The 14,329-nt window shown below is 29.5% G+C and overlaps 1 protein-coding gene across 1 annotated transcript; it reads left to right on the top strand.

The window, feature by feature from the left end:
* Window positions 1-8,577: 8,577 nt before the first annotated feature.
* LOC124826368 (putative WRKY transcription factor 4) lies at window positions 8,578-13,362 on the top strand. Its single transcript, XM_088111038.1, has 4 exons — window positions 8,578-9,107; window positions 11,318-11,982; window positions 12,399-12,557; window positions 12,746-13,362. The coding sequence occupies exons 1-4, from the start codon at window positions 8,841-8,843 to the stop codon at window positions 13,023-13,025; spliced, it is 1,371 nt and encodes a 456-aa protein (XP_087967164.1). The 5' UTR covers window positions 8,578-8,840; the 3' UTR covers window positions 13,026-13,362.
* The last annotated feature ends 967 nt before the right edge of the window (window positions 13,363-14,329 follow it).

Below are 14,329 nucleotides of genomic sequence, written 5' to 3'. Positions count from 1 at the left end.
AGAGAATAAAATAATAAGTGCACATATATTTTTATACTGGTTCACTCCAACTGAACTACGTCCAGTCTCCTCTATCCTTAGAGGGTTCCACTATAATCTTCAACAATATTACAACCGAGTATTTTCACCACTCTTGGTATCCCTAGAAAATCCTAGTATCCCCTGATATTCTCCCTAGTTGAGTTTCACCTACTCCTGATTGTGCAGTATATTTCACTACTCCTGGTATCTTTAGACGCTTTTGGTATCAACCTAATACAAAAATGCTATGATGCCATCTCCCTGTGAATATACCCACATAGGCAGCGTATCAAATTGATAGGTCTATTCACGAGACATAAAAAAACTATACCTATTATAAAAAGAATTAAAAAAACATGAAGGCAAAATATTAAATCGCTTATATTGTTCTTTATGAATGAAAGCTAAATTAGCTAATTTATCAACACAATGATTTTCTTCACAAGAAATATGAAAAACTTTGAATTGCATATGTGTACAAAAATGCTAGCACCGATGCCATTTCCCTTAAAGACTCCAACAAACCACTCATTGATCCAAAAAACCATGACAAACTAAAGAATAATCACTTTCCAACCAAAGCCTTTGAAAGTCATCCTTCCAAGCATGCTCCAAAACATAAATGATATGATGAACTCAGAAAAAATAGAAGTTTGAACCCCTAAAAAAGTTGGAAAACTCCTCACTTATTCATCTGACTTCCTATAAAAATACTAACACATAAAGTCAAACCAGGACAACTCCTAGTTGCACCATCAGTATTCACCTTAAGCTAATTAGCATATGAAACTTGTCATATTACGACTATAAATGAAATCACTCTACCCTCCCTAGTTTGAATATTGAAAATTTTCAACACCAAAAAATCAAAGACAATATTACCCATATGCTTCTTATATTATTTCCAACCATACACGCTAACTCCTTAATTTGAAAAATAGCATAAGAAAACACAATTGATCCTGAAATCAACTATGATTTATCATCCTCCAAATCATCCAATATGGTAGTAATGACAATTACTTTAACCACTTTAAGCAAATAACTACAATGAGACTTTAGAATTTGAACAATTAAATTCAAAGAAAAAAACTGTAAATTCTGATAAATTTCTTTCAACAATTCTCACAATCGTATAACAATAGAATAATGAAAAAACAAATGAGAGAAATATTCAACATTATTATCACACAAACAACACATAGAACATAAAACCATTCATTTCTTTAACTTTCAAATCAATAGATAAACAACTATATAACAATTTCCAAAGAATCCAAGTTTTAGCTCGTGACACCTCATCCAACCACATCAAGTTCACACGTTTCATACTAGAAGAGTAAAACTTTTTTGTTACTTTTTGATAAAACACACCAATATCATCCAAAGTCCAATTAGACACATCCTTATTAACCATTAAAGAAAAAAATAATATAAACTGACAATAAAAAGAGAAAAATTTCAATAAGTCTAGACCAAGCTAACAACATAGTATAACCTTATTCTATATAAAAAAAATTATAATCAATTTAGATACATAAATATCATAACATCAACCATCATTCCAAAAATTTATAAATTCATCATTATAATATTTACTCAATGTTTTGAATATGTTACATTCAAAATAAAATGATTTTTTTAAGTGAATTTAAACATCTTTTCTACATGTTTTATGATGCTCTTATTCTTATAATATCATCTATTTTTTATTGTCAAAATATGATGGTTGTTCAAAAGGTAACACACCACGTATAAAGGACTGGAAAATTGACTTTAGTAAATAAAGATATATTACTCAAAACATTTTATTAACAATATTCATTTGACTCTTCTTGTAAATTCAATAATATTCATATATAATCAGACGATTTCCTACATATTATACTATCAGTATCATATATTAACATCTTATATATAAAAGTCCGTCTTATTACGGGGTGACACTTCATTTTGATCTTATTAATAACCTAGATTAACATAGGGTATATAACTTTTGAAAACATGACCCACACTTCAAACAATTAGCATAAATTTCGATACTTCTCACCATTTGATAACTTCATCTATGTCATTAGTGTTATGACTTAACCTTAAATCTCATTCATTCTTAAAAAATTATCATTATTCATAATTCATTCAAATATATAATTCATAATTCATTATTTAGTTGTGTAAATACTAATATAGGGTCTTACATATGATAATGGACCTTTTTAGAAGCTAACATCAATTCTATCATTGCCTCTTTTTTTTTCTATTCTTAGTTCTTTGTTTTGTACAAGTGTTTAACCTTTATTATTTCTTTACTTTGGATTATCTCTGTTTTGCTAGACCTATAATAGATCTACTGCTTTTATATACTCAACCTTTTTGGTTTTTACCTTTGTAGAAAAAGAGAAATATTCTTTCTCATATCCTTTGCCTTTCTTCTCTGGATTTCATCTTCTACTTTTTACATAATAGAACCTAAAATATAATAAATTTATTTATTCAACTCATATCTTACCAATAAAAACTCGAACTAAACATGCAATAAAATAAGAATAAATCAAATATCTAAGAAAAATTATAAATTTATTCAAAATAAAACCAAATCATATTGTAATATATTGTGTCACATTCTAAACTTATAACATCCTAGTAACAAAAATAGAAAAAAAAACATCAAATATGAAAAATAAGAGATGAAATGTTTAGATGAATAAAAAATAAACTCAATTTATATTATATAATTTTAAGAATTTTAAATAATGAGCTCTATTTTGTTTAAACTTGCTTCTTTGAACTTATTACATCCTTATTCACATAATATTATAAATAAATATTTTAATATTATAAATAAATATTTTTATATTATAAGTATACGAAAATAACCCTGCTTTATTCACTTATGTTCCACGTGTTTCTTACTTATAGAACTGTAGAGGTTGATGATGGCACTCTGGGTCACGAAGCTCTTCATAACAATATCATTCATCTTCTTTATATTTTTGTATATAAAGAGAAATGCAGAAAGTATTTTTTGTATGTATTTGCAGAAAAGAGCGGATGAAGAAAGGGTCCATCCTGCTTAATGGGAGACAGAATAGCAGACACTCCATGACAAACCACCATATGGCCCATCATCATCCACTCACCTTTCCAAACCTTCTATCAAAATCATCTCAAACTTTTGTGCATAAATATCTTTTTAGAATTTAAATTAAGTTTTAAGCTGTTTATAGATTTAAATATTTTTAATTCATTTTTTATTAATTTTTCATTAAGTATTCAAAAAAATTTGTATTTATTAATTAATTTTTAATTGTTTAATATTTAATTAATTTCATTTTGTTTTTTATTAATACAAAATGTAAAGATCCAAAAAATGACATTTTAGAAATGATACTGGTTTAAAAATAGTGGAACTCAATTATTTTAATATTAAGTGATTTTAATATAAAATAGTTTCGTTATAAACAACTTTCGTTATTTTAAAACACACCAATCCTATAAACCATTTTTCTAACGTTCTCTAACTTCTTTCTAAGGATTTTTTTCTCTTTGCTACCGAGACCGTATTAGTGATCTTTGCGGGAAGCTCTTCAATCTAGACCAATCATTTTCTCTGTTCGAGTAAGTTGATTTTTCAATCCTTTTTCTTGGTCTTTTCTTATATATGTTGCATGTTGGTCCCTCTTAGCTTGCATGTGTCTTTTAAGTCTTCAATCTAAGTCTCTATTGACCAGTGATTCTAATAGTGTACCTTGATCATATTTCTGTTGTTGGTATGACTTTTATTTTGCAGAATTCTAGTTTGAATACGGGGAAATTTGATGTTAGTGTTTTGGGTAGTTAGCTTGATATGATGAATTGATTTCCTGTCCAAATGAGCAAATTTGTATTCAATCTGAGGTATAAACATGTTTCCTAATCAATTACAGAGCTAAGAATACATATTTGGTCATTTGGATAGGTCTTGAGTGCATTAAGATCAAGATTTAAAGTTGTTGTCATCTGGTATAGAGCTAAGTGGCCCTGTAGGGCGTTGAACATAACAAAAATAGAGAGCAACTGGGTTTTAGGGTGCTAAGCGACCATTTTGGAAACTAAGAGTTGTGAAGTCATTGAACTCATTGTTTCTTAGGCGTTGAGTGGTGATTTAGGGCACTGAGCACCACTTTCCACTACAAGTTTGGGTTCTTTTTCTCTTCTAATTCGTTGGGCGAGAGATTGTCTCGTTGGGCAAAGGGCATGGTTCATTAGGTGCGAGACCTGGCACTAGGCGCCTACAGTTTCAACTCTCTTTTCATACTTTCTATGTTTTTCTGAGTTATGTTTTGTTTGAGCTGATTTAAAGTATACTTAAATTTACAATTATTGATGCTTTATGGGGTAAATATGGTTGTGAGTATGGATGACATGAGATGTGAGAAGAATCTCAAGGATAGATTATGTGATTTGAGAAAGTGCTAGTGTATGCTTGATAAACAGATTTCAGAAAGGAGGTATCTTGATATTCTATCAACCATTCAACTCACGTAGAGATGAATGGGGTAGGAAAGAGAATGATAGGAGGTCTTTGCCCTAGACTTTTGAGTCTTAGGAATAACAAATTAACCTCATGAGTAGTAGGTTGATAAACCCATGTTTATATGTCTCTATGGAGTATAAATACTACTACGAGTGCGTACCTTCAATGAAGTTTATGTCAGCATGTATTTGGATCATTGAGTCTAGAGTCAAATGATTATATCCTTATATGAGTCATAGAATGTTTTTAATGTTGAACTAATATGTGATGTATTAAATTTTTTATGAAGTTTTCTTTTGAACACTAGTTCACCTTGTTGTCTTTTTGGTTGTCTTTGATGTGTTGTTTGTTTTTTTTTTTTTTGCAATGATCACTTTATTGATATGAGCGGATGAGGTTTAGGTGTTGAAACATCTCTAATGGTGGACGATAATGTTGTAAAGAGTCTTCTTGGTGGTCTAGTGGTTAATTTTAGTTCTTTTAGATATATTTATTATTATAGTTATTTTCTTCTAAATAATTGTATTAATACTATATCTATATGTTTTGTTTTCTCAATTTTATAACTCCTTCTTTTATTTGGTAAGCTACTAAAAATTGGGATGTTATACAAAACAATATTATAGATAATATAAAAAAAACAAGTGATTTATGTTGAACAATTAATAAGTGATTGTTATTGTTAGATACACGGTGACAACGATAATTTCTTGATTATTATAGGTGATGAAATAAAGTCTTTATAAATAAACAATTGCACTGTCACTAAAAGAAGATATACATTAAGTATTTTTTGTTTAGGCTACCACTTCAACTTTAGCAAGAACACATTTTTATCAAATACTAGTTTGCAAACATAGCTCTTAAATACATTCAAATGATCAGTTAAATATGAAATTTGTTCAAGCATCATCCTTCACTTGTTTCAATTCAATTTTTATAAACCAAACTCGATACAATGAAAAGTTATTAAAAATCTAATCACACTCATCAAAATTGTATTCACAACCCACAATGGTAGCTTGACATACCTACACCTATTTGACAGAATTTTTATAATAAAAAATAAAAAATAATGTGTCAATTGAATGTAAAAGTATGTCAAAATATATTTTCTCTAAACAATATACTAACATGCATAATCCAATAACTAAATCAACTTTTTATCAATAACATTTAAATCAAACATTCTAAAACAATAATTTATTAACCAAAACTCAAATAACATTTAGCTTTCAACTTTCAAATAGTTTTTAAAAAAACACCGTCTCTATATCAAATTCAAAATAATATGACCATGTCACTTTCCTATCAAAATTTCACACTCAAATAATCTATCTTAAGATTCTATATAAAATTATGAATAGATTCCTTTATCTGCAATCCCTTGTCCTCAAAGTAACTTTCAAAATTAAGTAATAATTCAAAATCTATAAATTTAACTCAAATCATCTAAATATAACTAAATTTTAATGAGATAACCAATTTTACATGAATATTTTTTTCAACTATAATAAAATCATTAAAAAACAAAACAAAACTCTTTAGAATAAATAAAATTCAGTTTAAAATTTTGATAAGTTAAAATTAACCTTTATATTTAAAATATAAGTATATTTGATCATATTTCTAGAGTTCTAGAAAAGAGAAGTATGTGACAGGGAAGAGAAGGACTCTGCGTTACAGACACCACATTTAAAAGGTTGTTTAATTTTAAAAAATAATAGAAAGGAGTTTCTATTAAGGTTATCATGTTAAGAATATTGCTATTAAAGTTTTTGCGCCGTCGGAAAAAAAACAGAAGAAAAAGGGTTTGTCAATTCATTTCATTGTTGTTCTCGTAATTTTGTCTTATTCAAATGTCCAAAAAGATTTACAGTAAATTTGCAGCTAGCCACTTACACATTATATAAAAATTATATAATTGTATTTTAAAATTATAATATTTTTTAGTATGTATAAATAAAAATAATAAAAAGAGAGAAAAAGTAATAAATATAAATTAGTCATGCACTAAAAAGTAGTTACATAAATCCTTATTTATGTACGAATGTCTCAATTGGGTCCTCGTTTTTTAAAGTGTATCAAAATGGTCTTTAATTTTGAAAATTCATATCAATTGAGTCCTTTCCGTTAAGTTGGCTGGATGGCGTTAAAAAAATTCATGAGTGGATGCTGAGATGACGAACGAACGCTCGTCCACCAGCGAACGAACGCAACGAGCGCTCGTCCACCAGAAAACGAACGCTCGTCGACCTCTTACTGCTGGACGACCGTTCGTTCCACACTGGACGACCGTTCGTTCGGTGGTCGACGAGCGTTCGTTCGCTGATGGACGAGCGTTCGTCCGCTGGTGGACGAGCGTCCGTTTGTCATCTCAGCATCCACTCATGAATTTTTTTAACGCCGTCCAGCCAACTTAACGGAAAGGACTCAATTGATATGAATTTTCAAAATTAAGGACCATTTTGATATACTTTAAAAAACGAGGACCCAATTGAGACATTCGTACATAAATAGGGATGTACTAAAGGATTAAACCTACATTTAAACTCTAATACTACAACTACAATTTTTTTTTTCTTTTTTTCCAATATGTATCATTGTATCACCGTTGTTTTCATTCAAATTACAAATTACACATTAAATAGAACAAATAATGATATAATATTATATTTAAGTAAATTTATCAAAGTTTACGAGTTAATATAAATATTAAAATGACATTATAATAAAAAAGTAGGGTATGGAAAGAAAGTAGATTTTACTTTTAAAATTTTAAGTAAAGTTTCAAAATAACTTTTTGTAGTATTAATATATTTAAAATATAGTTTTTTTTAGAGATATTAGTAGTTCTTATAAAAAAAAGACTTATTTTACATTAGAAAGATTTTCTCCCTTCTTGTAAATATAAAATTGAAGATAAGCTACTAAAAATATTTGAAAATAGGTATTTTTCATAATAATAATAAAAAAAGTGTGGTTCTAAGTTTTAAAAAAAAATATTTTTTATTTAAGTTTAGATAAGTTTTAATTTTTATGTTTTAATCCAACTAAACATTATCCCTCAAATACCATAAAGACGAACACAATTATTTTATGGATAGTGAATTTATAACTAAAAGTACTTCAACTCTATAACATAATTATAACTTCTGAGCATATGAAAGATATTAAAAACTTTAGAAAAAAAAATATTAGCCATTTATAATTCTACATATACTAACTTATAAGAAAATAAAAAAAATAAAAAATATTTAAAAATATGCAATAATAAGTTGGTGGTGGACATGCCATCATTTTCTTCTCATCCTTTTTCATTGACTTACTTACTCTGCCAAATGGCTTATTTTTATAAAGTCTTTTGGTCAATTTCAACAATACTTCATTTAATAAGCCAATTATTTTAGGCCACTTGCCTCCCTACACACCACAGATTTCATTCCTACTTATTCACGGCTCCACGACTAATTCAAAATTAATTAATTAATTAATCTTTATTTCCCAAAATGTTGAATGCTTCAATTTTCTTTAAATATTTAAATATTCTTTATATTGAATCTTTCAATAAAGTAAGACGAAAATTTAATAACTTTTTCTTAATTTTCTTACAAATTATAGTAATAAAAATATTAGGTAGGATTTTGTTGGTTGATTATAATACGATGAAGATGTTTATAAACGTTAAAAAAATGAAAATGTTGATAGGGTTATGTATTATATCAGTGTTCACGTTATTTTAAAACATGCATGAGGAGATATCAAAATCCTCTTAAATTAAATTTATATTTTCAGGTATTATTCTTATTTTTTTAAGAAGATATTTCATAAAATTGTTCTAAAATAAATTTTGCACACCATCTTAGTAGTGTAATAATTATATTTGAGAAGTTTATATCTTGATAATAATTGTGATAGTAAATTTGGATAAAACATTTATAGTTTTCTGAACAAAAAGTACACCTTAGTTATAAAAAAGGCAGAGTTTTTAATAAGATGAAAGCTAAAATTTATAGAAGAAAAGATATTATTTTTTTGTATTACAGAGCATTTGGTTGGGCAAAGAAGGCGTGGACTTTTTTGATACATTTTCTTCATTCAGATCCACCAAACCAAACCAAACCCATCACACAAAATCACGTAAAACACCCAACTCAAAAGCTTCAAACTTTTTCAGTTTTTCCAAATTAAGATACAGTGAAAGAAAAGAAAAAGACTTGCAAAGTTTTCTTCTTTTTTGTTTCTTGAAAGTCAGAGAAAAGTTTGAAGCTTTCTTCCTCCTCCGTTGAATTATTTAACTGGGATGGCGGGCGGCGGAAGTGGGGACCGACCACCGTGGAAAGAGTCGGCGCCACCTCGACCCACCATCAGTCTCCCTCCAAGAGCTGCTTCCATGGAGACCCTTTTCAGTGGCGGCTTCAGTCCTGGTCCCATGACTCTTCTCTCTGGCTTTTTGACTGATGGGGATGACAGCAGCAAGTCCTTCTCTCAGCTCCTCGCCGGAGCCATGGCTTCTCCGGTGGCCTCCACCGCCGTGCACGACTCGCATGGCCTCTTTTCACCTTCCCAGGTACTACAGTTCTTTCTTTCACTCATCACGTGCAAGTTCTTCTAGTGTTGCATTTTCATTTATCAAACATAGTAAGCTTTGGAAAATTTGTTTTTCATTTTTGGTTTAGACAAAATTCTGATGCAAAACTTTACTGCTTTTAGCATGATTAAAATTGAAGTTTGACCCCTAAGTAATTGACTTTTGATGTTGACTTTTTATATGCGGATTACTGAAGTGTTAAGTAAAAATGATTTTGATTCTGGAATGGCTTAAAATCCACCTTGATAGAGAGGAGTTGTAGACAAGTGTTTTTAGTTGGTTTCTGGCAATTGGCTAGGAACCCCCTCATTATAGGAAGATTGTTTTTGTCATGTTTTGTGTTTGTTATGTCTGTACAAACACATTTAAGATTTTACTCAACTATGAGAAATTTGTGTTAAGGCCATGTTTGATAAATCTCTTTATAAGCATTCACGAGGGAATAAAATAAGAAGCAAAAATTAAGTTTCTCTCTTAAGCTAAAATTAGCTTTTGCATTGTTTAAAATAAACTTCTGGAGAAGTTAAATGGGAAACTTTTACAAATTAGTTTAGAGGAAAAGCTTTTTTTCCTTATTCTCCTGTAAAAGGGTCTTAAATAGAAGTTTTTCTTTAAGGTGGTAATTGTAACTACAACCCTTTGATTAGATTCATGGAATTTAATGTATTACTATGAATGTAGTCATTGAATGTGAATACATACATACATACATACATATATATATACATACATACATATATATATACATACATACATACATATATATATATATATACATACATATATATATATATATACATACATATATATATATATACATACATATATATATATACATACATACATATATATATATACATACATATATATATATATATATACATACATATATATATATATATACATACATATATATATATATATATACATACATATATATATATATACATACATATATATATATATATATATATATATATATATATATATATATACATACATATATATATATATATATATATATATATATAATTTCATAGAAGGGTATTTTTTTCTATTATTAGAATGGGATCTTTGTAATGGTAATGGACAAGTTATGATGCACAAATAAAAGCTTGGAAGCAGGAGCTGTATTCAAGTTACAGATCAATATAAGTTGGAAATATAATCATTTGCAATGCTTGATATTGTTATTTCTAGTACTTCATTAAAAGGAAACTAAAATAAATTAGTGGATATGTCTGAAATATTTTCTGGACATATTTGAACATGTCTACGTTTGCTAAGGATCGTTTAAGTTTACAACATGTGTTGTCCACATTTTGTAGCATGTTGCTCCTTCAATCTTTCAACTTTTCACATTTATTGCTGGCCAAGTTTTTAACTTTTACGTTGAAATTGACAGGCTTCTTAAATGGGTGGGTCCATCAGCAACCCCAGTTGCTTATTATAAGCAAAGAGTGGTATTGCAAAATAATTGGATTTCAATTTTTAAAGTTTTAAAATAGTTATATTAAGGTACTTGTTCTCAAGTAAAGATTCATTTTGGGTTACTTGATGAAGAGACCTCATGCACATGTTTGTGTTGGCGTCTGTTAACTTTTCTATTTTGGAGATGAAGTTTCTTTATACTTCTTTGTAAACTTCATTATTCATAAGCATATATACTACATTTAGGGCTGAAACATGTTGACTACAAATTAACTTTGTCAATAAATTGATTCACCTGTATTGTTCTTCTGTTATCATACAATCAACTATACAATTTATAGACTCGCATATTCATTATGTTGTACTCAAAACAAACAAAAGACAGCTAAAAACGACTAACACATTAACTATCCATAAGACTCCGACTACTACATTACTATCTATAAGATTCCAACGGCTAATACATTAACTACCCATAAGACTCCAATGTTAATACATTTAAGTTTATTCCAAACCCAACAAAACACTTATATAGTATGAAACTTGATCTTATTGAATGAAAACTATCTTTTCTGATTAAGGAATTAACCATGCTGTTTTGAAATCTTAGTTTTACTCAGTGTGAGTATTAGTCTAAAGAAATTTACCCTTTTAAAGTGGAAAACAGCTTTTAAGCGAGTATTAGTGATATGATATTTTTAAGTGATTATACTTAAAATCACTTATTCTTCTGACAAACTGATTTCTCATATATGTAGATGTCATTTGGAATGACACACCAGCAGGCACTAGCCCAAGTTTCAGTGCAGGCTTCACAAGCTAACTCAAACATGCATATTCAGGCTGAACATTCATTGCCTGTATCAGTATCATCACCTACCTCATTCACACAGGTTCCTGCAGCTACTTCCAATGCTACACAACCGCTGATTCCACCCTTAACTGCAAATTCTTGGGCCACAATGACAGAATCCACTGATCATTCTCACTCTGAACAAAAGTTGCAATCTTCATCACTCAATGTTGATAAGCCTGCAGATGATGGATACAACTGGAGGAAGTATGGACAGAAACAGGTGAAGGGTAGTGAATTTCCTCGAAGTTATTACAAATGCACACATCCACATTGTCCTGTCAAGAAAAAAGTTGAGCGTTCACTTGAGGGTCATGTTACTGCAATTATTTATAAAGGAGAACACAATCATCAACGTCCTCATCCTAACAAACGCTCAAAAGATTCTGTGCCTTCAAATGAACATTCAAATATGCAAGGGAATGCTTCTGCTTATCAAGGGATGACTAAAATGGATCCAGAGTCAAGTCAGGCAACAACTGATCATCTATCAGGAAGTGACAGTGAGGAAGTAGGTGATCATGAAGCTGAAGATGATGAGAAAAATGTTGAGCCTGACCCAAAGAGGAGGTAAGCTTTTATTTATGAAATCCTTTTCTTGTAGGTAAATTGCTTATTGTGAGTTAGAAAAGAAGGAAAATGGGTGCAAACTTCACCTTATAAGTTGGTTTTGTAGAATTAAGTTAAATTTAAAGTCCACTTCTTAACAGAAAACTTAGTTACAATTTACAAACAAGTAGAGTAATTAACTTGTTAGCTGTAGAAATTAATTAGATATAAATATGGTGAATTAAAGGAAAAATGTTTATTCTATTTGATTATAATTTGTGGATTGAGATTTTGCTCTTTGGTAGAGGAAAAATCCTTTGTGTTGGTGAAAGGTCTCTATCCTAATATTCTCAGCAAAATTTCTCTTTTCTTTTTGACATTTATCCTTGGTAACATCAGTTGTCTTTTCTGATCTTGAAAGTGTTGTAATTATGCAGTAAAACAGAAGCCACAAATTTGGATCCTGCATCTTCACATAGGACAGTCACTGAGCCTAGAATCATTGTGCAAACAACCAGTGAAGTTGATCTTTTAGATGATGGTTACAGATGGCGAAAATATGGGCAGAAAGTTGTCAAAGGAAACCCTTATCCGAGGTGCTATTGCATCTCCTCCATACTTTGTTGCATTCATCGAACTATTCATGACTGTTAAACAAGTTAAAAAATTATCCATCAAAGGAAAATGCTCAATTTTTCCAATTATATTCACTGCATCACATCATATTGACCTCATCATTAAGCTTGTCTAGTCTAATGCTGAATCTAGCATATATCATGTGTAGGAGCTATTACAAATGTACAACACCAGGTTGTAAAGTCCGAAAGCATGTTGAGAGGGCTTCAACAGATCCTAAAGCTGTCATAACAACATATGAAGGAAAACACAATCATGATGTTCCAGCTGCTAAGACCAGCAGCCATGTTATGGCAAGTAACAACACTGCACAGATAAAATCACAGAATTCCAATCATGGAAAACAAAGTATTGGCAGCAGAGATATTGGAGGCAATGAGCAACAGCCGGTTGCACGGCTAAGGTTGAAGGAAGAGCAGATAACCTAGTGTGTGCTGTAAGAACTTGCTTCTATTTAGGAAAAGTGTGTATCACTCAACAAATCATCTTTGTTTTCATGCTCATTGCATTCTTTTTAAGTCTTAGGCCTAAGTTTTGATCATGGCCTATCAGTGCAATCCCTAATAAACAAATGGTTCAACACTTTTCTCTTCCAGTCTTCTCCCACAACCACATCATGATGAAAGAGGTAAGGACAAAAAACAAAGGGTTTATTTGCACAGTGAAAACAGGTTTTGGATGATTATGTACTATTTGTATCATTTGTGTACATTGAAAATTTATGTTATGTTGTTTAATATAGCTGGTCATCATTTCATAGTGTAATCCTTGTTATTTAATATTTGTTTTTTCAAGAATGTGAAATTTTTGGACCATGATGAGGTAAGTGTAAGCTAGTAAAGATTGAGATTATGATTATGATTGCTTTGATTTGGTTCATGCAAGGTTGTGGTCGTACTGGTATAGTCAGTGAAGTGATTTGTTGGCAGTGGGTTTGGATATGAATATGAGAGATGAAAGAGATTAAAATCTAACCTACAAAAAAAATCCCAGCAAATAAGTACCCACCACCCCATGTAACCTACAAATACTAAATTTGCCATTAGCTAATCTAATGCAATTAACACATGGGACCACATTACTCAATTAAGTTAAAAATAAATATAAAAAAAAATAAATTATCAATTTAAATATAGAATTAAATTACTAATTACGTTTTTTTTAATTTTTAATTGGGTTTGCATTTTTGTTTTGATTGATATTTTGGTGACGCAAAAAATTTAATAAGTGTAAACAAGGTAGGTTCTTAGAAAAATAAAGAGTAAACAATTTTTTTACTCTTTCACATTTAATGTCAAAAGGTTATAGAAATAAACCAGAATTGATATATAATAAGTATGACTTATCATAGAAATAAACCAGAAAAAAGGTTATATAATAAGTATGACTTATAAGATTGATATTGCAAAAACGAACAAATCTATCACACATATTAGGCATCAAAATTTTAGTTTATGATTGTTTTTGGAAAGTAATTTGACAGACTTCTCACAAGTTGAACAGCAGAACAAAAGTTGGATTATCAGCAAATCTGTTTTATTTTTCAAGCTAAAACATTATATTTTAAAGAAACAAATACAAATACATATATATCACTTACGTAAGTTAATTTTAATTTAAAAAAGCTATTTTCACATTTAAAAATATCAATAAAAAAAAGTTCTTTCAGCATAACAAGTCAAAATAATTGGTTCTCATATGTTTACCCCACTCCTCCCCATCACTATATAGT

Source organism: Vigna umbellata, chromosome 3 (assembly GCF_029865625.1).
Source record: "Vigna umbellata cultivar VRB3 chromosome 3, Vumbellata_1.0, whole genome shotgun sequence".
NCBI classification, from domain to species: domain Eukaryota; kingdom Viridiplantae; phylum Streptophyta; class Magnoliopsida; order Fabales; family Fabaceae; genus Vigna; species Vigna umbellata.
Note: the sequence above shows the minus strand (reverse complement) of the source record. Positions and strands in the feature narration are given on the sequence as shown.

Excerpts from the sequence above, each read along its gene's own strand:
- LOC124826368 (XM_088111038.1), top strand. The coding sequence starts at position 8,841 with ATGGCGGGCGGCGGAAGTGGGGACCGACCACCGTGGAAAGAGTCGGCG. Across the intron at positions 11,983-12,398 it reads GAGCCTGACCCAAAGAGGAG|TAAAACAGAAGCCACAAATT; the intron begins GTAAGCTTTTAT and ends GTAATTATGCAG. Across the intron at positions 12,558-12,745 it reads AAAGGAAACCCTTATCCGAG|GAGCTATTACAAATGTACAA; the intron begins GTGCTATTGCAT and ends TATCATGTGTAG.